Source organism: Lepidochelys kempii, chromosome 1, assembly GCF_965140285.1.
Source record: "Lepidochelys kempii isolate rLepKem1 chromosome 1, rLepKem1.hap1, whole genome shotgun sequence".
Taxonomy (NCBI): domain Eukaryota; kingdom Metazoa; phylum Chordata; order Testudines; family Cheloniidae; genus Lepidochelys; species Lepidochelys kempii.
Window position 1 is genome coordinate 347353090 of NC_136380.1, and position 24536 is coordinate 347377625.

A 24536-nucleotide genomic window follows, 5' to 3' on the forward strand; every position below is an offset into this window, starting at 1 on the left:
CTCTGCAGCTCAAACAAGCCAGAGGAGTCTGAAATCAGAGTCTTCACTGTTCACTTGAGTTCTGCTGTCTGCCAAATTGTGTGTTCCAAGTCACAAATAGTCCACACTGGATGTGGCATTTGGCCACAAAAAGGAAAAGTAACTAAATGGCTAGAATTAGCTGCATGCTGCTGCCTTTCCCCCAGGCAGACTGTGGAGCTAGTTTTGGACACCAGGAAAAACGTACTACTGACGGAATATGTTAATAATTCTGCAAACCTGGGTGATGAGAGACAAAGGATGAGGCAGGGGTGGACAAACTACAGCCATCCAGATGTTTTAATCCGTCCCTTGAGCTCCCACCAGGGAGCAGGGTCCGGGGCTTGCCCAGCTCTGGTGCTCCAGCCAGGGGCTTGCCCCACTCTGCGCAGCTCCTGGAAGCAGCAGCATGTCCCCCTTGCCCCCGCCCCAAGCGCTGCCCCTGCAGCTCCCATTGGCCAGGAACTGCGGCCAGTGGGAGCTGCGGGGCGGTGCCTATGGACAGAGCTGTGTGCAGAGCCACCTGGCTGCACCTCCGTGTAGGAGCTGGAGGGGTGACATGCCAGTGCTTCGGCAAGCTGCTTGAGGTAAGCGCCGCCCTGAGCCTGCACCCCTGATCCCCCTCCCACACTCCAACCCCATGCCCCAGCCCTGATCCCCCTCCCATCCTCCAAACCCCTCAGTCCCAGCCCGGAGCCCCCTCCTGCACCTACAACCCCTCATCCCCAGCCGGAGCCCTCACCCCCTCTGTACCCCAACTCCCTGCCTCAGTCCGGAGCCCCCTCCTGCACCCTGAGCTCCTCATTTCTGGCCCCACCCCAGAGCCCTCACCCCCTCCCGCACCCCAACCCCCAATTTCGTGAACGTTCATGGGCCACCATACAATTTCCATACCCAGATGTGGCCCTCGGGCCAAAAAACTTGCCCACCCCTGGGCTGAAGTTCAGCATTCCTCTGGCTCTTATTTTACTTAAAAGACAGATCATGTTGCAGAGGAATGGTGGGAGGGTCCCAATAATTGTGTGGGGTTTTATTTGGAAGTAGGGCAAGAAAGAGGGGATTGAATCTTCAAGCCATGAAGGGGCCCATGATGTTTTTTAGCAGATTAACCCAATTACATTTCTGAAGTTAGCCGGGAAAAGTCATTCATGGCAGATGCTGTCATCAGTCGTGTAATGCGGCGAGGCCAGACATGGGTAAAGCCTGCAGTTCCATCCTCTTACCATCAGCCCCTTCTCCAACCGAAGACATGACCGTACACAAGGCCCAGTTGCTCTCTGGTGAACCTTCGGAGAAGATCTGTTATGCAAAGAAAAGCCAAAACATCAGGCTGTAGCCACTTGCAGGGCCCAATCCAGCCCCCTTTGAAAGAAGTAGAAAGACGGCCACTGATTTCAGTGGGAGTTGGCGCAGACCGTAGGGCACTGAAGGACTTGCTGGGCACGCTCAATAGTCTCCTGCTGTCATTGCTAGGAGTCTGAGGACTGCTTTTGTATCATTATCACTGTCAGTTAGCAGGGTGAATCTTGTTTGCTGGTACAGTTAAAGCAGTACAACCGCTCAGTGTGGCTGCAGTTATATATAAGTGGGTTTTACACTATTCGCTCTGGTCTTCGCTTAATATTTAGATTGACATAGGTACGTCGGTCAGGGGTGTGAGGGCTGTAACTGAGCTGACCTGACCCGCCCTCCAGTAGATGCAGCTACGTCAACAGAAGAACGGTACCGTCACTCAGGGAGAGGGTGTTCCTATAGCAACGGAAAACCTCTTCCATTGGTGTAGGTTGTGGGGTGATGCTGGCATGGCTCCCAGCCCCCCAGATCCCTTCCCTTTGAAAACTGCCTCCACCTCCTGAAAACTGCCCCCGAATCCTGCCCCCCTGTAAAATGTTCCCCCTTCCTCCCCAAACTGCTCCCCAGATCACCCTCCCCCCTGCAAGTGGCCCCACTCCCGCCAGTCTCTGTCACTAGGGGCATGCGCCGCTGGCCCCTCTCCCAGTGCTTAGCTTCGCCGGTGTCAGCTGCTCACCCGGGATTGCTGCCCACAGACAGGCCAGGCTACTTGGAGAGAGGTAACCACCCTCGGGTGGGCTTGAGTGGGAGGGGGAGCGGCCTCCGGGGAGTGAGCCAGGCCCGCAGTTGAGGGGAAGGGGAAGCCCCCCAATGCTGCCTCATCTCCTCCAGTCTCACCCTTCTCCTTCCTTCAGTGCTCTCACAACCAGCCTCCCTCAATGTCCCCTGCCCCCTCAGCCCTACCCCCAAATCCCAGGCTCCACCCACACTCTCAGTCCTGAGCCCCTCGGCCCTACTCCCAACCCCCCTGGCTCCCATCTCCCCCAAACTCAGCCCCCTTGTGCCCCCAACCCTACCTTATCCATCCTATCTTCCCTCACCCACACCTTTCAACCCTACCCCAACCCCCTTAGTCCCCATGCCTCCACACCCAAACCACTTAGCCCCCCCATGTGCCCCACTCCCAGTCTCCAGGCCCCCCGCAACCATAGCCTCCCCCGCCCAAGGACCCCATCTCCCCCCCCCACACCCCAACTACCTCTCACACCCTTCTTCTTTTGCCCACCCAGCCCCACATACCTATCTTCCCAACCCTCTTTCAGACCTCGTTCCCTCAATTTCTTTCCCCCGTCCCCACCTCGTCCAATGAACCCCTACGTCCAGTCCCCAGCCCCAAACAGATCCCAATTCATTGGCATTGGAAGCCATCTTCCCAGTCTTCTTTCACACACAGTCCCAATCCCGCCTCTGCCCCATTTTACAGATGGGAAACTGAGGCCCAGGTTGACTTTTGCTTGGCCAATGTCACTCCGGAAGGTTGTGGCAGAGCTGGGGACCTTCCTATCGGAAGGAAGAGCACAAATGTTCTCTGCAGCTAGAACTTTTATGGCTTTGTGGCATTTCTGTGCCTTGTTTAGTTTGAGAGAGCTGGACCTATGCAGGTGCTCAGAGAATAGAGCTAAACCTCCCCCACTTGCCCCCTTCTCCTCTTGCCATTTGCCCACCGCTCTTTCAGGATTCACACACGCACACATCAGAGAGAAAGTCCAGTCGGGAGTAGCAGAGAGTGCACACACACTCCTACCCCACAGATCCAACACGGGGAAGCACAGAGTCCCAGGGGAGTCTGGGGTTGAGCATTGTGGGAGACCATTTAGTAAGCTACATTCCTGGAGATTAACCCCTCAGTTGATTGTTGCCCCTCAGATTCTCTTCCACCGCCCCCCAAGCTCTTTATGGGGTCTCTGGGCCCAGTTGAGCCCCAGGACTTCTCACCCCAATGGGCTTATCTTCACTAGACTTGTGGTGAAATACAAATGGCTGCATTTCCCCCTGTGAATTTCAGTATTGAGTCCCGTAGGCTTATGCCAACAACCCCCTCTTTCATGCCCACCACCTCTGTTGATTAGGTTCTGAGAATTATAGGAGCTTCCTGTAAGTGGCTACCGCTGGTCCTGAAACCAGGTGTAAATCAGAAGTGTTTAAATGAGAATTAGAGAAAAAGCGAGAAATATAATTACAAATGTGGCATTCAAAAGTGATTGCTTTACAGGCAGACAGAGAAATGCCATCGAGTTGAGTGTAAGGCCTACCTTCCCTCAGCCAATAATACATGAGTATCTGACACTTTAATAGTGCTTTCTATTCCAAAGGATCCCAAGGCATTAGACAAACACAGGTCCCAATACTGTAATTGGATCCATGCAAGCAGACTCTTAGACGCGTGTGGAGTCTCACTGAAGCGCTCCAACACCCCAATCTTACTCACCTATGTGTTTGTAAGAATCGTAGGACTGGAAGGGACCTCGAGAGGTCATCTAGGCCAGTCCCCGCACTTGTGGCTGGACTAAATATTAACTGGACTATCCCTGACAGGTGTTTGTCTAACCTGCTCTTAAAAATCTCCAGTGACAGAGATTCCACAATCTCCCTGGGCAATTTATTCCAGTGCTTAACCACCCTGACAGTTAGGAAGCTTTCCCTAATGTCCAACCTGAACTGCCCTTGCTGCAAGTTAAGCCCACTGCTTCTTATCCTATCCTCAGAGGTTAAGGAGAACAATTTGTCTCCCTCCTCCTTGTAACAACTTTTTATGGACTTGAAAACTGTTATCATGTCCCCCCTCAGTCTTCTCTTCTCCAGACTGAAAAAACTGGGTTTGTTTAATCTTCCCTCATAGGCCATGTTCTCTAGAACTTGAATCATTTGCGTTGCTCTCCTCTGGACTTTCTCCAATTTGTCCACATCTTTCCTCAAATGTGGTGCCCAGAACTGGACACAATACTCCGGTTGAGGCTTAATCAGCGCGGAGTAGAGCAGAAGAATTACTTCTCATGTCTTGCTTACAATACTCCTGCTCATACATCCCAGAAAGATGTTTGCTTTTTTTTGCAACAGTGTTACACTATTGACGCATATTTAGCTTGTGATCTACTATGACCCCCCAATCCCTTTCCTCAGTTCTCCCTCTTAGGCAGTCATTTCCCATTTTGCGTGAGTAGAATTGATTGTTCTTTCCTAAGTGGAGTTCTTTGCATTTGTCCTAATTGAATTTCTTCCTGTTTACTTCAGACCATTTCTTCAGTTTGACCAGATCATTTTGAATTTTAATTCTGTTCTTCAAAGCGCTTGCAACCCCTCCCAGCATACTTTATAAGTGTACTTCCTATGCCATTATCTAAATCAGCGGTTGGCAACCTTTGGCACGCAGCCTGTCAGGGTAAAGCCACTGGTAGGCCGGGCCAGTTTGTTTATCTGGAGGGTCCAGAGGCATGGAGCCCCGCAGCTCCCACTGGCTGCAGTTCGCCATTCCTGGCCAATGGGAGCTGCGGGAAGAGGCACTGGCTGAAGGAAGTGCTAGCCACTGCTTTAGTCAGTGGCTTTATCTTGACTGTCTGGGTGCCAAAGGTTGCTGACCTCTGATCTAAATCATTGATGAAGATATTGAACAGAACCGGACCCAGAACTGATCCCTACAGGACCCCACTCATTATGCCTTTCCAGGTTGACTGTGAATCACTGATAACTATTCTCTGGGAATGGTTTTCCAACCAGTTACATACCCATCTTACAGTAGCTCCATCTAGGCTGTATTTCCCTAGTTTATGAGACAGTCATAAACTGTCAGACAGTATCAAAACCCTTACTAAAGTCAAGATATACCACATCTACCACTTCCCCTCGCCCCAGGCTTGTTACCCTGTCAAAGAAAGCTATTAGGTTGGTTTGACATGATTTGCTCTTGACAAATCCGTGCTAACTGTTACTTATCACATTATTATCTTCTAGGTTTCTTCACATTGATTGCTTAATTATTTGCTCCATTATCTTTCAGGCACTGAAGTTAAGATGACTGATCTGTAATTCCCCAGGTTGTCTTTATTCCCATTTTTATAGATAGGCACTATATTTGCCCTTTTCCCATCCTCTGGAATCTCACCTATCTTCCATGACTTTTTGAAGATAATCGCTAATGGCTCAGATGTCTCCTCAGTCACCTCCTTGAGTATTCTAGGATGTATTTCATCAGGCCCTGGTGATTTGAAAACATCTAACTTGTCTAAGTAATTTTTAACTTGTTCTTTCCATATTTTAGCCTCTGATCCTATCTTCTGTTCACTGGCATTCATTAAGCTAGATGTTCAATTGCTACTAAATTTGTTGGTGAAAATTGAAACAAAAACGTAATTTAGCACTTCTGCCATTTCTACATTTTCTGTTATTGTTTTCCCCCTCTCATTGAGTAATGGGCCTACCCTGTCCTTGGTCTTCCTCTTGCTTGTAATGTATTTGTAGAATGTTTTCTTGTTACTCTTTGTGTCTCTAGCTGGTTTAATCTTCTTTTGTGCCTTGGCCCCATTCAAATCACAGGGACTACCTGTGTGAGTAAAGTGATTTATGAGCTTACGTATCTGAAGAACCGGGCCTTTATTACTTCCTTCACCAATGAAATTCAGCCATCACTGAGGTGGAATGTAAAAGCGTACAGCAGCACTCTCATAAAATTTGTGACAGGAAGGGAAGAAAGCTAGTGTATTTCAATTGAAACCGTTGAGGTAATTTTATTCTACCTTTATAAAATTCCTCATCTGATTTACAGGAACAAGTCTGACCTCCCATGTTATCTTTTTAATATCTTCAAGATGTGAGCGGGAAAGTTATAGACAAAGAAAAACAAAAGAGGGGTCAGAAAAAAGCAAACTAATATATTCCGTTTAATCATCATTAGGTTCAATAAGAGAAAATAGATTAATATCTTTCAGATGTTTTTCTTTAAGCTGTTTATATTTTTCATCTTTGTGTGTTTAGGAAAAATAGTTCTGCTTCTTACTTTTTTACTTCTGCTTTTTAAATAATAATCCCAACAGAGTGATTAGTACAATACAGGATAGATAAAGGGCAAATGTGAACAGGGAAAAAAGAGGTAACTTTTCCACAGGAAGGTTAAAAGAGAAAAAGGCACTTTCGAATAATTAATTTCCATAATTATAACTTGATATCCATTCTTGTCTGTCCTCTAAATGCATTTATTACAACAATTATTTAAATCTGTTTTTCCACTGATATAATTGCCTTTCTTCATATGTTTCATTTGACCCATATAAAACTAGAATTTATCTCCCTTTATTGTTGCAAATCATATGCTGCAGAAATGCAAAATCAGATAACTCTGAGGTTATAGGCAACATTGCCTATGTTAAATAAATTAAAAGCTTGCAAGTTTGGGAGTGTTGGCCTATTATTTTCCTTATGTTAGATCTTTTTGGATCTGAGTAATTGACAGGGATAATGGGATTTGAGGACTAGGGACGTTTTTTATTGTAAAGAAGCAAAAAAGAAAAACCTTCAAACTCACTTTAAAAAAACCTGAGATCATAAAAGTGAAAAATGTGGTGTGAGAGAGATTAATGATCTCTTACTTAGTCATAGCTATGATGAAGATAATACTTTTGACGTGAGATCTAACCCCTTGCCTTTACAGGTCTCCTGGTATCTTTCTTAAAGCACCACTATCCACTGAAAAATTACTCTCTAAATGGCATTGTGAGCTTCCATATTTATTGTCTTTCAGTGACTTCAGGCTCATGTTCTATTTTAAGTTCACAAGTTACAAAAATGTCTTTTGTAATTTGTCTGTACTGAAAACTAAACCTGTGAACTGAAGCTTCCGGCTTGTGCACCCTCACCTGTAGTAAAGATTTGTGAAGTCTAAGAACCTTAATTCAGGATTTCCTGTATTTTAAGTGTTTGTGTTTTCTCTGAATGGATTTTAGCAACTATAGCTCTATAGTAACACACTGTTTGTTTTTCCCTAGTCAAATATATTTACATATAGTTTGGGATCTGTTATGGCATGAATCACCAGTTGCTACTGTTACACGGGGGTTTGCAAATGCCTTTTCTTAGCATGTGAGCAGTATGCGGTCTGAACACTGTATTGATGTCAGGTTTCAGAGTAGCAGCCGTGTTAGTCTGTATTTGTGTTAGTTTTGTGACTGACTGGCTGTTTACCACCGCTCTTTTGAGGGAGCTGTGGTAAACCATGAGTTTTTCTGCTTTAATCATTCTCTCTAACTATTCTTACTGCTGAAGAGTGGCTTCCTGGGAATGGGCATTGGTGTTTGGCCTGACATTTCTTAACAAGGGATTGGGATTGCCTGCATGTGGTTAGTGACCTTTGTTCAATGACTGGTGTATATAGTGTAAATAAACAAGTTACACAGAGAAAATACCTTGACTCCACATCATTGATTTCTCCTCCAAGACAAAGCCAACTCCCAAGGTCCCAACCTCTGCTACTGCTCAGCAGAGAGACAACAGATCTAAAATGATATTTGTAATATTATGATCAAATCTGGCATTATTAGGAATCACAAACATAATTTGCTGTAGGGTCTCATTTGTCCCTATTATTTAAATGTTATTCTCTTTGGTATTACATTTATATCATTTGCAAACAAACCAAAACAGGGCTGTGAAAAGGAATTTGAAGGTGTGCTTGCTCGGAATAAAATAAGGCTTCCTCAGCATCATGTCTCTTTAGAGGGGGTTGAGAGAAGGGGTCCTGTGAGAAAAGTGTGGGGACTGAACTCAGTAGTTGTTAGAGGTTATTAATGAAGCTAGAGGAGAACAGTGAACGCTTATTCTTCCTGTTTGATAGTAGTTTAAACTGCAGCTATAAAGTATTGTAGGTTACATGAATTTGAGGGTAGTTGCTACCAAGAGCCTTCCCAATTCAAACAGAGAGATTGATATACAAGTCCTACGTAGAACTGAGTTACAGGCACCAGGGAAATGAGGTGAGACCTCCCTTCCCTATGTCCTCAATTTTATTTTACATTTTTAATTGTAATTTAATGTCAGGGTTTGTTGAATTATCAATAAGTTTAGCAATTTTTGTTGTTGTTTTTGCTCAGCTGCTACCAAAATCAGAAGAGACCCTCGTGGTGATCTGTGTACACACACTGTCTTCTTGAATATTTTCACTTCTTTATTGTTTTACTTACAGCTTTTCACCAAATGCCAGTGGATTCAAGTTCCCTTTACCAGTCAGCAGTTTCGGTGCTGCATAACTCATATTTGGATTCCACATCTCGGAATGGCTTTCAGTACAGTCGAGTGACTTTGGTGAATAATGATGTATTTTTAAAGGAGGTATGTTTCGTGGGCGAGGGGTTTAGTTAAAGGTTTTGCAAAGGAGGGAATTTCTTCCGTGTCTTCCAGGGTTCTGTTATGTTCCATTGTTTTTTTTGCCTGCCATTTGTGGCAGATGTTTTGATTCTTTCGTTTCCAGAGTTCAGTTAATTTATACGTCCCATTGTGACCTTTGCCCAATTTACAATTCCTGAATGAGTCGAGCATTTTCTTTCTTTTTTCTTCTTGACCCTTCTGCTCCCTACCCCACTCCTTCCTTTGACTGTGGAATAAAGGCTGCAAAATCTGCAGCTGCAGGGCCTCCTCTTCAAGTCATGGGGGGCCCTCAGGCCCGGTTGAAATGCTAATGCGATGCTTATGCTCGAGGGCTTTTCGCGTGGAGCATGAGCTGCTTCATGCTGATTTGAGCCCCAAGTTAAATCAGGATGTCTCTCCTTTTATCGTGGCCCTGGCTGGGATATGTCAGGTCCTCCATCTACCTGTGACCAGGATAGCTCCCTATGCTCTTCCCTTAACTCCTCTTGCAAACATTCATGTGTAATGCCGACAGACCCCAGTTGTCAGCGGGCGGGATCAAACCAGGGGATCTCTGGAGCTTAGTGCATGAGCTTCTACCGCATGAGCTAAAAGCCAACTGACTTCTTAGCTAAGGCTGTAGAGCAAAAAGAAAAGGAGTACTTGTGGCACCTTAGAGACTAACCAATTTATTTGAGCATGAGCTTTCGTGAGCTACAGCTCACTTCATCGGATGCATGCCGTGGAAACTGCAGCAGACTTTATTTATACACAGAGAATATGAAAAAATACCTCCTCCCACCCCACTGTCCTGCTGGTAATAGCTTATCTAAAGTGGTCATCAGGTGGGCCATTTCCAGCACAAATCCAGGTTTTCTCACCCTCCACCCCCCCCACACACAAATTCACTCTCCTGCTGGTAATAGCCCATCCAAAGTGACAACTCTTTACACAATGTGCATGATAATAAAGTTGGGCCATTTCCTGCACAAATCCAGGTTCTCTCACCCCCTCACCCCCCTCCCAAAAACCGCACACACAAACTCACTATCCTGCTGGTAATAGCTCATCCAAAGTGACCATTCTCCCTACAATGTGCATAATTAAGGTGGGCCATTTCCAGCACAAATCCAGGTTTTCTCACATCCCCCCCACCCCCATACACACACAAACTCACTCTCCTGCTGGTAATAGCTCATAAATAAATAAAGTCTGCTGCAGTTTCCACGGCATGCATCCGATGAAGTGAGCTGTAGCTCACGAAAGCTCATGCTCAAATAAATTGGTTAGTCTCTAAGGTGCCACAAGTACTCCTTTTCTTTTTGCGAATACAGACTAACACGGCTGAAGGCTGTAGAGCAGACTCATTTAACTTTCTCTCTAAGTGGTCTTGGTGCCACTAGATGGGACAGAACACCACACCCAGGAGGTGTGTGGGTTACACATGCACAAGACTGAACCACATCATGCCCTTTCTACAGCAGGGGTGAAACCATTTTAAAAATATTTATTTAAAGAGGGCTTTCCAGTACCTTCTTCATTTGTATTGTGCTCGAGGCTGTATTCTTTGAAGATTGCAAATGACTCTTCAAGCCCCCAGGAACCAGTGCTTCTGCTGTCATTAACTAAAAATAGAGCTGAAATCGTAGTCAACATGTCACAGGGCAGGGTTCACCTCACCCTGGATTCCTCTCTGCAAGCAATCCTCATGTATGCCAGTGGCAAGTTCAACACCCAGTGCTTTATTTACAGTAGACAAGTCCTTGTCCCTCCAACACATAAAACTTTTACATTTCCTCTAGGCAGGGGGGTGGGAGGTGGAGGGAAGAGATCTCACCTCCCTGAGATCCTGGGCTTCACTGGCCCTTCCTTCCTGTGTATCCCTCCCTGCTCTTTCCTCTTCCTGTCTCTCTTTTAAGGGTCCTCAGCTGAGGAGCTGACTCGCCTTGTTAACTGGTTAAACATCCAGTCCTTAGCCAATTATCTCCTCAATTGGACTTGCATGGGGACGATTGCCAAATCAGCCTTAGGCCACTCTGACTCTTTCACACTGCATTACAGTGGCACAGTTACACTGTAGAGAAAAGGAGTACTTGTGGCACCTTAGAGACTAACCAATTTATTAGAGCATAAGCTTTCGTGAGCTACAGCTCACTTGCATCTGATGAAGTGAGCTGTAGCTCACGAAAGCTTATGCTCTAATAAATTGGTTAGTCTCTAAGGTGCCACAAGTACTCCTTTTCTTTTTGCGAATACAGACTAACACGGCTGTTACTCTGAAAACTGTAGAGTGTAGAGATTTCCTATATCTGTGGAAGGGGTTTTCCATTGATGTAGGTAATCCAAGGCTCTGAGAGGCCTGCTCTACACCTAAATCTTAGGTCAACCTGGCCACGTGGCTCAGGGTTGTGAAAAATTTCTGTTTGCCCGAAGCTGGGAATGAGCGACAGGGGATGGATCACTTGATGATTACCTGTTCTATTCTGGGGCACCTGGCATTGGCCACTGACGGAAGACAGGATACTGGGCTAGATGGACCTTTGGACTGACCCAGTAGGGCCATTCTTATGTTCTTATGCCCTCTGTGAGATAGTTAGATCAACCTAACCCCACTGTAGGCGCAGGTAGGTCGCCGGCAGAATTCTTTTGTCAACCTAATAACGGTTTATTTTTTTAGATTATATTATTGTAGCCCAGGAATCCCAGTCATGGACTCCTAAACTAGAAATCAGTTCATTTGCTATTTAACAATAGTTTAGCAAACATGTACGTTTGTTTTAAAATCCGATCAGACCGTCTTCAATGCTGCAGTCACACTTGGGCGTAAGTACAAAAAACGAAAGTGTGATATTCAGCCTACTGCTTTTCTAACTTGCAGTCTCATCTTAAATCTTTTCTGTCCTCCCACAATTTTTAAGGAGATTTCATAAATCAATTCCATGAGATAAGAAAAGCAATTTGAAAAAATTAGCTCCCTGCCTGCTCACTTAGGCTCTTGTTACATTTTCTGTAGCATGGAGCTCAGTTAAAAGCATCCCATGCTGGAGTTATACAAGTACTAAATCCCTGGAAAAAAGTTTTAAAAGAATCAAACTATAAACCCCCATAACTGCATTTGGCCGGCAGAATGGAATGCCGAGCAAGTCCCTTTGTGCATCTGGACCGAGGTTCTCGCAAGCCTTGACAAACACACTCCCCTGCTTTCTAGTGGGGGAGTCAAACTACGCTTTCAAATGAAGTTTTAGCTCATACACCAGTGAAGAAATCCTTCCAAATGTAAACAGATGAGACAGTGGTAAAAACAACTGTTCCTTTCCTCCTCCTACTGATACCATCAATGGTAGTGCACCCGCAGGAGATTGGGAGAAAATTGCTGAAGTAGGCACAGTCATGCTTGTCTGTCAAAGCCACTGTCTCATAGTTTCACCCTTTCAAAGCACTGTCAGCCTGGAACATCAGGGGCACTTCAACAATCCCCTGGATTTCCCTTCAAACCCTGTGCACACTTCGAGCACTAACAAGTGGGATAGATCAGCTGGCCTGCTGCATGATTCGTCAATGATTGCATGTCCAGGGAGCAAGTCATGAAAGAAATTTTAATACTGGATACAAAACCTTCACATCGTTTCTGTAAAGAGGGGCAAGAATGAAGAATTCTTTTTGTGTGTGGTTTGTTTAGACCCGGTGAATGTTTTAGTTTAAGCAGGTCAGTTTGAATTCTGTCACCATTTTAAATATATTTTATGCCCTAGAAAGGGAGTGTGTTTAGAGCAGAGGACTGGAACCAAAACTCCTAGGCTATACAGAATTCCAACTTCCCTGTGCATCGGTTTCCCCTTCCGTGAAATGGATATAACATATGCCGACATCACATGGAAGTTGCGAGGGTAAAAAGTGTACTGCTGCAATTCTTTTAATAATAATAAAAATGGCCTCAAGCAATTAACAGACTATGGTGAACAGATGAACAAATAATACAAATACACTGCTGCTGGTTCTTGCTCACATGCTCAGCGTCTAACTGATCATCATATTTGGGGTTGGGAAGGAATTTTCCCCTAGGTCAGATTGGCAGAAACCGAGGGGGCTTTTTGCCTTCCTCTGCAGCATGGGGCTCGGGTCACTTGCAGGTTTAAACTAGTGTAAATGGTGGATTCTCTTTAACTTTATGTCTTTAAATCATGATTTGATGACTTCAGTAACTCAGCCAGAGGTTATGGGTCTATTAAAGGGATGGTGGGAAAAGTTCTGTGGCCTTCAGTGTGCAAGAACAGGAGGTCAGACTAGATGATCATGATGGGCCCTTCCGGCTTTAAAGTCTATGATTCTATAAATACTTGTGTTGAAAGGCTTTTTAGGCATTCCATGATCCGTGTTTCTCCTGCACCAGCAGTTGTTTATCTTACTAGCATCTAAACAGTGCAGGTAGATGTTTCCTTAGGTTGCTTTGGGAGTTAGTAAGGTCACTGATATTTGTAGGGAAATCACAGACCCTGAACTTGGGTCTTGCCACATAAATAAAGGAGGAACTAATTATTAACTACCATATTTTGATTTATAAAATATAATTATTAATACATATTAAGTATGTATGTATTCAAGACCGTAAGACCTTAAATGCTTTTTGAAATGAAGAAAAAAGCATTTTAGTTACCTTTAGTTAATGTTTGTAGAGCACTTTAAGATCTTTAAATGAAGTGTGCTATATAACTGCATAATAATCCCTGTATCACAATATTAATGTGGGTCTAGTACTTGGAATATATAAAAGAAGCAGCCTTTTTGTGTCTTCTGCAGTACAAAACTTTTACCCAGGAAAAGGAAGCGAGTGGCTATACCAAGGAGGAACTTGATGAGACCTATGCATTTCTTCTGTTTGATAGTGAAAGCGAGGTAAAGTGGAAAAGTTGTTCAGCATAAGATATTGAGATGCTGCATCTTTGAATACTTTCATTTTCAATGAGGCTCCTCCCCAAGGAAGTCCATCAGAATTATTCTTAAATGGTTTAGTTTCTCTTTGTAATCTGCACTGCCTCTTCATTGTGATCATTGCTGTATAAATAAGCCAGAGGAGAATTTATCTGATAAAAAGGATCTGACAGTGACTCTGATCTTTTTTAAAAAGTCTATTGTTGTTGTCTGAGTGCTGACAGACTGTGCAAACAGAGGGAAAGGCATTTTCCCTCCCCTAGTGAATTTACAGTCCAGTGCAGACATGAGCAAAACAGCTCAGATATGTTTATAATGAAAAAGAACCTCTGTGACAGAAGACAGCAGTTTACAAGCATCCTTTTGAAGAAACTCTGTAGGTTGTGGAAGTAAAGTGCTAGAATATTAAGGAAGTGCAAGACATCAGCCTTCTGTCTGCCAAGACTTTTCTGAGGGGGTGGAATTTTCCAAAAACTTCCAAAGCACTGTGTGTTGAATGAATATAAAATGTTCATTCAATGTCATAGCCAGACCTGATAAATGGCTCTCAACATTTAGAGCCATCTTTCCACTGACTTCAATGAACATTGGATCTGTCCGTAATTATATTCAGATCATAAGTGTTTTGTGAATGTGAAAATAATTAACTTTTTGGCAATACTTAAATACATTTATTAACTGAAAGTATGTTTGCTAAGTGTTGTAATAGTGACAGGATAGCTAAACATCTTATCTTTAAAATAAATAAATGAGGCTATAACTTATTTTGAAGGCAAAAGCGGTGTGTCAGAGTGGACTTCGTATAAACACCCGATCCCTTACCACGCTAGGTGATCCAGCAAAAGGTAAGGTTTAAGTACAGAGGGGAAAAATCTGATTTGTTATAATAAACTGCAAGCAGTTTCTTGAAAAGAACATACAAATGAACTTTTATGACTTACTTTTTTAATCTTTCAAATAAATAAAATTAACAATCTGTTATTTCTTATTTTTTTAAAATTAGATTCAGTTGTTCAATGGATCAAGCAATCAGTGTTGTTTTCCTCCTGTAATGTAGTTAGCTATTGAAATGATGATGGTTTTACCACCTTTCTTCTCCATCTCAGTTTTTTCAGTCAGAGTCACAATTTAGCAAAGATGCCAAAATTTAAAACATCTTCCTCTACATTGACCATCATACTTGTCCAGAGCCTCTTGCTGATCCATTGCATTTTGCCAGTTCTTGTTATTACTACTTTTAATAATAATATCGTGCCAAAATAATACAGTGCTGCACACTTTACAAAACATAGAAAAGACCCGTTCCCTGACCCAAAAGTCTAAGGACCTGATCCTGTAAAAGATACTTGGTATAGGGTTAACCATCATGAGTAATCCCATTGATAATCAGTAGGACCACTCATGATAGTAAATGCTAGGCTCAGAGAAATGTTTGCAGGATTGAGCCCCAAATTTAGAAACAATTTAGACAATAACAGACAGGGGGAAGGTTAGAATTGCTTCATCTATGTCTGCATCTTAATCCCACTGGATTATGAAGAGTACTATGACAACAAGAACTTTTAAATAAATTACATAAAGTCGTATTCATTTCAGGAAGCTGATGAAAAGGCCCTGTGGATTTTCACTCTTTTAATTTAATGTTCTTGAGGGTGGATTTTCGTATTAAAAAAACAAACAGACGTTTGTTTGTCGTTTTTGTTTTAGATATTTAATTGAATGCCCCAAATGTTATAACCTGACACTTTGGCACATTTTGTTCAATATAAATTAAAATAGTACAAGCAAATCTAGATGATTAGGGCTACTGATATTCGTAACTTGATTTACACACCCAACGTATAGCTGATCAATGCATAATTCAGAGGTTTACATCAATTTTACATTTTAAAGTTCAAACAAACAAAAAAACCACCCTGTGAAGTTGACTTAAGATTTGAAACTAAGGCGACATGTTTGTCAGCATTATATCTTTTCTTTTAAACTATTTTATTATTGGTATCAGGAAGCTGAAATAGGTTTTTGGTTCCACTGAAAGTAATATTGTAACTACACCTCCTTGCTCAGGAATCGTACATTCTGGAATCAGTGGAATCAAACAGGAGTAAAACTGAAGTAGTGTGGCAGTGAATCACACACTACATTTCTGAGAATTTAGACATGCATTTGTGTTTTTTTGGGGAAGGGGGCTACATGAAAGCAATGCTAAAACAGAAAGTGTCTGAAATATTTTAATTTCTTAGGGTTTTTTCTCCTGCTTGACCTAATATTTTTGTACATAGCTCCTTCTTTTGAAAGTAATTCAAGATCTGTTGCGGTTTCATTTTTTCCTGATGTTTTGTACACTAGCAGCTGCCAAGAAATTGTTGCCTCTATGAATTCAAACACATAATCTCACTCCCTTCCCTTGCCACCCTTTTGTATATGGAAATCAAGGGATAAATGCAGCCAATGAACTGGAAGTTATTGTTTTTGACTGTTGCTGGTAGCTATCTGTATTTTTGGTTGTAAGCACTGTTGGATTTTCCCCACAGAGAAAGGGGATAGGAGATGCTGACTTTCACATAAAGCTCCCTTGTGTCATGAAATAGTTTAGAGTTATTTTATCTGGAAGTTGAGGGGCATGTAGAGGTTACAGAGAAGGAGTCGGAAGGCGTGGTTGTCATCTGGCCTGAACCACAGACTATCCATCTTTAATTAACCCAGGTGAAAGCTGAATAAAAACAAGCCCTCAGCAAACACCACAGTACTACATCTGGTCTGAGCTCTCCTACTTATGTAAATTCCAAATTGATAACCTCAGCATGTATTAACCCCCTCAATGCTAGGCCAACATACGCAGCTCTTTATGACCTTTCATCAGGTTTCACCATAGAGGGCCTTGATCCTGCAAACGCATACTGTAAGTACTCCTACTAAATCAGTAGGACTACTCACAGGAGTAGTCCCTAAGTTTGGCAGTGAATGAGATGTATTGTAGCCAGTCATATCTAAAATAAATCCATAGCCCTAGTTTTAACTTTGAAATGTATTTAAACACTTCTGACTGGGAAAATCTTATAACATACACATCTCCTGTGAGACTTGAGGGTCTCGGGAGGGGTGCAAAGTAATCGTGCGGTCTTACATGATATGCTTGGGTATCATACAAACAATATAATGCGGGGCCCACAATCTACAATAGCGAACAACACTGAGCTGTCACAGTTTCAGTTCTTTAAGAACCCTTTTCAGGGTACAAAGGGACACTTTCAGGTAGCTTGGGCTCAAAATTAAGGTTTTACTCAAAGAACAAATCATACAGTATAATAGCTAAAATATTTTTCATTGGGGTTTTCTTATTTAGTCATTATTTATAATCCAGAATTCCAAAAAGAGTATTAAATATATTTATATTTTATTTTTTTTTAAAGGGGCTTATGTTTCCAAGTACTCAGACTACCTTCATCCAAGGCCCTGGTATCATGGAAAATCTGGCTGTATTGTAATTTTTAAACTAATTAAGGTAAAACTCAATCTTTTTGTCCCCCCACAGACTGGTTAATGAAAGTTCCCATAGAGCAGCAGGCAAGACAAAAATGTTAATGTTGGTGTGTTGTCCTAATATTGATATGCTATAAAATCAATACTATATTGATACCTTTTTTGGAATCTGGGGTATTTAGTACATATTGATTAGGGGCACGGTGCACCGTGAAGTATGAGATCAAAGGGTGCCTTGGTATTACTCCAGAAGCGTGGATATCTCTGAGAGTTTCATCTGAGAAAGTCTTTCAGTATTTGTTCCACGATGCATTATTTACTACTAGGCTTGTCAACTTTCTGTTGGCACAAAATTGAACACCGTAGCCCTGCCCATTCCCCAAGGTCCCGCCCCCACTCACTACATTTCCCCCTCCCTTGGTGGCTTGCTTTCCCCCACCCTCACTCACTTTCACTGGGCTGGGGTAGGGGTTGAGGTGCGGGAGGGGATGAGGGCTCTAAATGCAGGTGTGGGCTTCGGGGTGGGGCCAGAAATGAGGGGTTCAGGGTGTGGGAGCGGGCTCCAGGCTGGGGCAGGTAGCTGGGGTGTGGGGGTGGTGAGGGCTTGGGCTGGGGATGAGGGATTTGGAGTGTAGGAGGGGGCTCCAGGCTGGGGTTTGGGGCCAAGGGATTTGGAATGTGGGAGGGGGCTGCAGGTTGAGGCAGGGAGTTGGGGTGCAGGAGGGGGTGAGGGCTCCAGCTGGGGGTGTGGGCTCTGGGATGCAGCCAGGGATTAGGGGTTTCGGTGCAGGAGGGGGCTCCAGGCTGGGGCTGAGGGATTCGGAGTGTGGGAGGAGGCTGCAGGTTGAGGCAGGGGGCTGGGATACAGGAGTGGGTGAGGGCTCTGAGGCGGGGCCAGGGATGAGGGGTTCAGGGTGTGGGAGGGGGCTCTGGGCTGGGGTAGGGGGTTGAGGTGAAGGGGGGTGAGGGCTCTGGGCTGGGGGTGCGGGCTCTGGGGTGGGCCCAGGGATGAGGGGTCTGGGGTGCAAGAGGAGGCTCCGGGTTTGGGGAGGAGCTCAGGGTGGGGGTGCAGTCTTTGGGATGGGGCCGGGGATGAGGGGTTTTGGATGCAGGAGGGGGCTTTGGGGGGGCTCAGGGCTGGGGCAGGGAGTTCGGGGTTGGGGTGCGAGCTTACCTCGGGCAGCTCCAGGTCAGCGGTGCAGCGGAACTAAGCCAGGCTGCCTGCCTGTCCTGGGGCACTGTGCTGCACCCCGGAAGCGGCCAGCAGGTCCTGCTCCTAGGTGGGGAGTGGGGGGCAGGAGGCTCCGTGGGGCGTGCTGCTCTCGCCCATAAGCACCGCCCCCGCCAATTCCCATTGGCTGGTTCCCAGCCAGTGGGAGTGTGGAGCCAATGCTCAGGGTGGGGGCAGCATGCAGAGCCCCGTGCCCCCCCCCCGCCTAGGAGCTGGACCTGCTGGCCACTTCCGGGGCACAGCACGGTGCCCCAGGACAGGAAGGGCCTAGCCTGCCTTGGCTCTGCATCACCGCCGACCGGACTTTTAATGGCCCTGGTCAGCAGTGCTGACTGGAGCCGCCAGGGTCCCTTTTCAACCGGGTGTTCTGGTCGAAAACCGGACACCTGGTCACCCTATTCACTACCCTGCTAGACTTAAATGAGAAACTCAGCTTTTGCGTGCAAAGATGGGGCTCCCATGGAAGCTGATTGGAGCGGCGCACATACTCCTATCCAAAGGCAGAATTACAGCACTTCCAAGTGTTACGTATCTGGCGTGACGCCGATCCATCCCACAGCCCTGTTACGGTGTCCCATATCCATCTGCAAGTTTGTCCTCCTGGCCCCTGGGCGCTGCTGTGGTGCTGGATTTCAGGCATCCTCTCTTGCCTCCCCTCTCTGTGGGTCTCCAGGTGGTGCTTGGCCAGCGTTCTCTGAGCCCTCCTGGCAGCAGGGAGGCGGGTGGTGGGGGCAGAGCGGTGAAGCGGGGGCGGAAATGGGAGAGCAGAGTGGGAAAGGCATCTCCACGTTCCTTGCCACTCCCCAGGCTCCCAGCAACCCACCCAAGCTTTGTGCCAGGCTCCCCCCCCCACCCCCCAGCCCCTCTTCACCCCTCACAGCCCCAGACACCCATCAGGGCTCTGGTTCTGGGTCTTCTCCCCTGCACTCCCCACAAGGAGTGTGCGGTGGGGGACATAGGCTCCCTGTCTCCCCGCCACCGGCTTCCCTTGCTCAGCAGGACCCCGATGGAGAGATCGATCTGTCTCCTTCCCTCTTTTAGGGAGTTGTGGAGGATGTGCGAGCAGCCCCTTTTATAGAGAGCTTTGAGATTCTGGGAGGGATGGCAAAGTTATCTTCAAATTCAAGGGTGGTTTGCTGCTGTTTAAAGCATTTTTACCAGCGTTGTTTTTTTGCAAATGTGTTTGTCACAGGGAAAGGTCAAGTTCGTGCCAGAGAATTACACGGCAAATTACACCAATCCGACTCCTGGCTATGACTGCCACATCTCTGTGAATATAAACAATATTTCCTTGGAGACTAGTCATTTTCGGGCCTTCGAATTGAGTCAGGTACAGTGGCTAGCAACAAACAGACGGCTTGAAGAAATATTTCTGAACTGAATGTGAGATGGGTGTGGGATGAAGGACTGCATTAAGGCACTGCTGAATGAAGTCATTCTCTTTCATCTGTTTTTCCTTTTTTTTTCTTTCCAGTATTACGTGTATGAATTTTCCAGTGACACTGTTGTTGAACGCCCTAGACAGATCTGTCCCTATGTAATAATAGCCTTTCAGTACACTGAACCTAAAATAATGTCAACATTAAATCATAAAAGAATGTAAGCAACTTTACATTATTATACAACATTCAGTCATGTGCCGCTTTTCCTTGACCATTTTTAAGCATTCTTCTTTTCTCCCTCCCTCCCCCGCCCTTTTTTCTCTAGAATTGAACTTGAAAATAAAGGTAAGAGAGCCTCTTGTTGGTTTGATATGTGGTATTTAAATGTAGCTTTATTGGCACTGTTTTCATTTACGCATAACAATTATTTTTCTAATTTTATTTTTAGTATATTATTGCCCGTGGAGAGGGCAGCTTTCTATCCAGGGGCACCTATTGTGTGATATAGCCCTTAGGTCCCCATATAGTGCTGTGATTCCAGCACTACTGTAAGTATAAGTATTTTTTCCCTTTTTCTGTATGCTTGGGTAGCCGCAGAGTGAAATGGAAAAAACCACAATTTGAGGCTTTATTGATACTGATGCTGGGAATCACAGATGTATCCTTTGGCACCTTAGCTAGAAAGGCAGTTTCCAGCTTCAAGCAGATCTAAAAGCTAAAGGCTCAGTCATAAGCTCAGCTGCACCCCTGATTAGTGGGGTAAGGAGCCCCCTTACTCCCTTACATCGGCTTAGGGTGACCAGACGTCCTGATATTATTGGAATCATCCCAATATTAGGGGCTTTGTTTTATTTTGGCAACTATAAACCCCCACCCCAAAAAAGTGTCCTGATTTTTCACACTTGCTATCCGGTCACCCTACATGGGCTACCCTTATCTCTTTGAACTTTCACAGGGGGTGTGTTAGGGGAGGCCAGCCACTAGCATTTCTGAGCTCCCGCTCCTCCTCCTTCCTTCCCAGGCACAGAGGTAGCAGTGGCTGCTCTTGCCCCTCCCTTCCCCTCCCCTGGCTCTTCTGCCCCCTCCCCCACCCCCATGCTGCCAGATGAGCTGGCACCGAGAGGAAAGTGAGCTGCACCAAGAAAGGGCATATTTTCCTTGTGCTACATGAGGTGTCTAGTGCTGAGTATTGAGTCTAATACATTATTCCCAGTTTTTCCTTTTCTTTTTTCTATGGCAAATAGACTTTGTTATTATACTAATAAAGTCAAACTGCTGAACTGTAGCTTGGGGAAATGGTGAATAAGATATTAAAGTAAGTGTTTAAAATATTTAGTCAGAATTAGATAACAGTGAAGAATTTAACAAGTTAAAGGGTTTGTAGTCTGTTTGGTGCTAGGGATTTGTTAGTCACTCATTTTCTTCTGATCATGCTTTCCTCCCAGGTTTGCTGTGGTTTTTATAAAATTTCACAGGGAGTGTGTGTTGGCATCGAAGCTAAAAACATATTTATAAAAAGTTTTAAAGTGGGAGAGAGTAGAATATATTGTCTTCTGCTTTACGTAGGTTCTTAGCAAGTAGTGTCAGACAGGAAGGATACTGGTTATAACTCTTCAGGTCAAAAGCTGTTTTCTTCAACATATGCCCCCTGACTTTCAGTAACATGCCACTGTTTAAGTAGAGACCACTTGATGCTGGGTCAGTAGAGACCACTTGATGCTGGTCTAGGCCAAAGTCTGGTACAGAATACACAATGCCACCTTTCTGTTGCTGCAGTAGGTATCCACGTGGCTTTGTATCCTAACCATTTCTACCTCATGCGGGACCATGCTTTTATTTTTGAGACATCTGATTGGACACTTCACTATTAGGTGGCATCACCTATATCTATGATTGATAATTCTTTCTGATGTCTGCTTTGGTCTGTGGTGACTATTACCCATTTGGCGTCATTGTGAAGCTAGTCAAAGAAGCCATAAATTGGTATTATTTTTAAGAAGTAATTTTTGGGAAGACTATTCTATTTTGTCAACTGAAACTAATTAAGTCTGTTAGGTCCACTTCAGAATCCTTTCTCTGGAAGCCTGTAATCAGTATGAGAGAGACAAAGTGGGTGATGTAATATTATTTTATTGGACCAGCTTCTGTTGGTGAAAGAGAGAGAAGTCGGTCCAGTAAACGATACTACCTCATCCACCTTGTCTCTCTCGAATCCTGGGACCAGTACAGCTACAACGCTGCAAACAATAAGCCACATGTCAGAGCTCTGCTCAGTGGAATGAGAAGTTGTCCGCTTTTCAATAGTATAATAACCTTAGATTCATCATTTGAGTTAGAACTATACCTTGACCACTTTTGCTCTTCTTTTGATAGGCCAGCCAAACTGGAAATGAAATACATCATAGGCGTGTCTGATTTGAAAAAAAAGCTGCCGGAAGCTGCATTTGGAAAAAGTAATTACACTGAAAATGAAGGTATGTGTGAAATCACTCACAGTATGAATGAGTATTTATTTCATAATTTTTCATATGTGGCTTGTTTGCTTTTAAAGCAGCCCTTTTTATAAGGTGACAGAGGGTAGCGCAAGATACTTTTGCTGTTGCCGATCCACACTCGGAGCCTGAATCTGCACGGTGTTGGGTATCCTCATCTATCATTGATCTCGGGGTACTTTACATCCTGCCTGATCAAACCCATAGTCACTCACTCCTAAGCCAGCAGGAGGCATTCAGCAGCCAATGTGTAGGCCTCATGGCGCTATCTAGCAACCTTTGATAAGCCCAAAGAACAGTCTGCAGGGAGCAGCATCCAGCTGTCTACTAGAGGGAGAGCTACTGTAACTTTGAGTGTCTGTGAGTGGGAGAAATTAAATGGGAAGATCCACAGGGCTCTGGGAGAGGCTCGGAAGATACCATTTGAAGTCAAGTGTGAGAAATTCTCATATCAGAGCAAATTTAGGGAGGGGAGAGAAAAGAGATTTACTAAGTTAGTAATTTTATACTGCCCTTGTCACTGTGGTATAAAGTATTCACATAGGGATTTCTTCTTTTCTCTCTCCCTCTGCCCTAGTCAATGGGGTGGGTGGAGGGAGAACAAATATGAAGAAGAAATGTGTTCCTGTTTTCAAGTTTGGGTCTGTCAGTTTATATTTCTTTTGGCATGGGATTTTGACCATTAGGATATGGTTTATGGACTCTTACAACCAATTTTTACCATGCCGAATGATGGATTTAAACATTAATTTGTAACGGAGAATTCTGCTATTGACCTCAGTAGCTGTTAGATAGGGCCCAGTGTCTGTGTTCCACTACACCGCCTGTAGAATCCAGGATATAAAATAGGTGGTGTGGATAGCATTCATGAGCATTTTATGACAACTTGTTGTATTTTATATTGCATGGTACATTCCTCTGGACAACGCCGCAAAGCTCTGCAAAATCAGTGAAAATACATTAAGTTGCTTTTGTCTGCTGCAGTGTTTCAGCTGTGAACTTCCTCTTAAACTGGTGATAGCAGTAGATCAGTGGTTCCCAAACTTGTTCTGCCACTTGTGCAGGGAAAGCCCCGGGCGGGCTGGGCCGGTTTGTTTACCTGCCACGTCCGCAGGTTCGGCCGATCGTGGCTCCCAGTGGCCGCGGTTCGCTGCTGCAGGCCCATGGGAGCTGCTGGAAGCGGCGGCCAGTACGTCCCTCGGCCCACACCGCTTCCAGCAGCTCCCATGGGCCTGGAGCAGCAAACCACAGCCACTGGGAGTCGCGATCGGCCGAACCTGCAGATGCAGCAGGTAAACAAACCGCCCGGCCTGCCAGGGGCTTTCCCTGCATAAGTGGCGGAACAAGTTTGGGAACCATTGCAGTAGATTGTTCCTGTGATGTGAATTCATGCAACTGTTTAGAAAATCTCTGCAGTATTTACTCTTTTAAAACCCAGGATTTTCATTCTCTGAAAACTAATCATGCTGGTCTAATCATGCTGGTCAAAAACATTTTTTTTTTTTTTTTCTGTTTTGTATGTCAGAGGTTCATTTAAGTCAGTTATTTAAATATAAAGTGCTCTTTGTTTTCTTCCCAGTCTGTTATCAAGATATTTACTTCAGTTTGTATGAAGTGGAAATTTCAAATAAAGACCAACATAAAATGGATCCATTATTAGAAAACCTAAAGGAAAAGGAGTTGGTAAGAATTATTTTAAGTGATTGTAGTCCAGGGAAAAATGGTCATATTTAATTTTTATGTGAAGATTCTTAGCCTTTAAAAGGGGTGTACAGGCCTTTTCCTAAATAATGCAAATTGGCATCTGAGTTACTTAACTTTGAAAAGTGGCATGTTGTATATTTTTAGGTGGGGGACTGTAATTTATGGAGTGTTGACAGAAGATCACAGGGTACAAGTTTGTGACCTGATTTCGAGCATGAATTAAACACAGCACTGAATACAATGCATTTTTCAAGGCCTTTGAGTCTTCCTTTATGTCTTGCCAAGATGGGTTGGTTTTTTTTACTATTGCACACTAAATCATATAGTTAAAGGGCTCTTAGTGCATTATATCTGTTAAGCTGGTGGAGACTGATTGCTGCAGTGCATGCAGAATGACCAGTTACTGAGCAAAGGATACCAGGTGCCCCACTCTCAGAGTTCTCCTTTATGGCTGATAAGGAGCCCCAATCCAACCAGATATTTGGCAGCTGTCCCCTAGAAGCTTCATAGGCTTCCTGAGTTCTGAAATTGTGGACGCTATGCTGTGATCTGAAAAAGAATTTCTCCTCCTGACTCAGAGCTAGGGGGCCAAACCCTCACCTGATGTAAACTGGC

The 24536-nt window shown here is 44.5% G+C and overlaps 1 protein-coding gene and 1 long non-coding RNA gene across 8 annotated transcripts in view; one reads left to right on the forward strand and one right to left on the reverse strand.

Moving 5' to 3' along the window:
* The window catches only part of TASOR2 (transcription activation suppressor family member 2), a 98237-nt gene that overhangs the window by 30295 nt on the left and 43406 nt on the right, over nt 1-24536 (forward strand). For 6 of the 7 annotated variants that reach the window (XM_073328882.2, XM_073328884.2, XM_073328880.2 and 3 more), the window contains exons 2-11: nt 8540-8685; nt 13498-13593; nt 14402-14474; nt 17043-17134; nt 19536-19673; nt 19818-19942; nt 20051-20070; nt 20174-20273; nt 22099-22199; nt 23797-23900. In XM_073328882.2, the coding sequence (XP_073184983.2) occupies nt 8540-8685; nt 13498-13593; nt 14402-14474; nt 17043-17134; nt 19536-19673; nt 19818-19942; nt 20051-20070; nt 20174-20273; nt 22099-22199; nt 23797-23900 (995 nt within the window). The remainder of the gene's footprint in view (nt 1-8539; nt 8686-13497; nt 13594-14401; nt 14475-17042; nt 17135-19535; nt 19674-19817; nt 19943-20050; nt 20071-20173; nt 20274-22098; nt 22200-23796; nt 23901-24536) is intronic. The other variant, XM_073328883.2, reaches the window with a different exon arrangement.
* LOC140905474 (uncharacterized) overlaps nt 1001-24536 on the reverse strand; it is a 54320-nt gene continuing 30784 nt past the window's right edge. Inside the window, exons 3-4 of the long non-coding RNA XR_012156861.1 lie at nt 7764-7853; nt 1001-1317 (exon numbers count right to left, since the gene is read on the reverse strand). This is a non-coding gene — a long non-coding RNA (uncharacterized LOC140905474). The remainder of the gene's footprint in view (nt 1318-7763; nt 7854-24536) is intronic.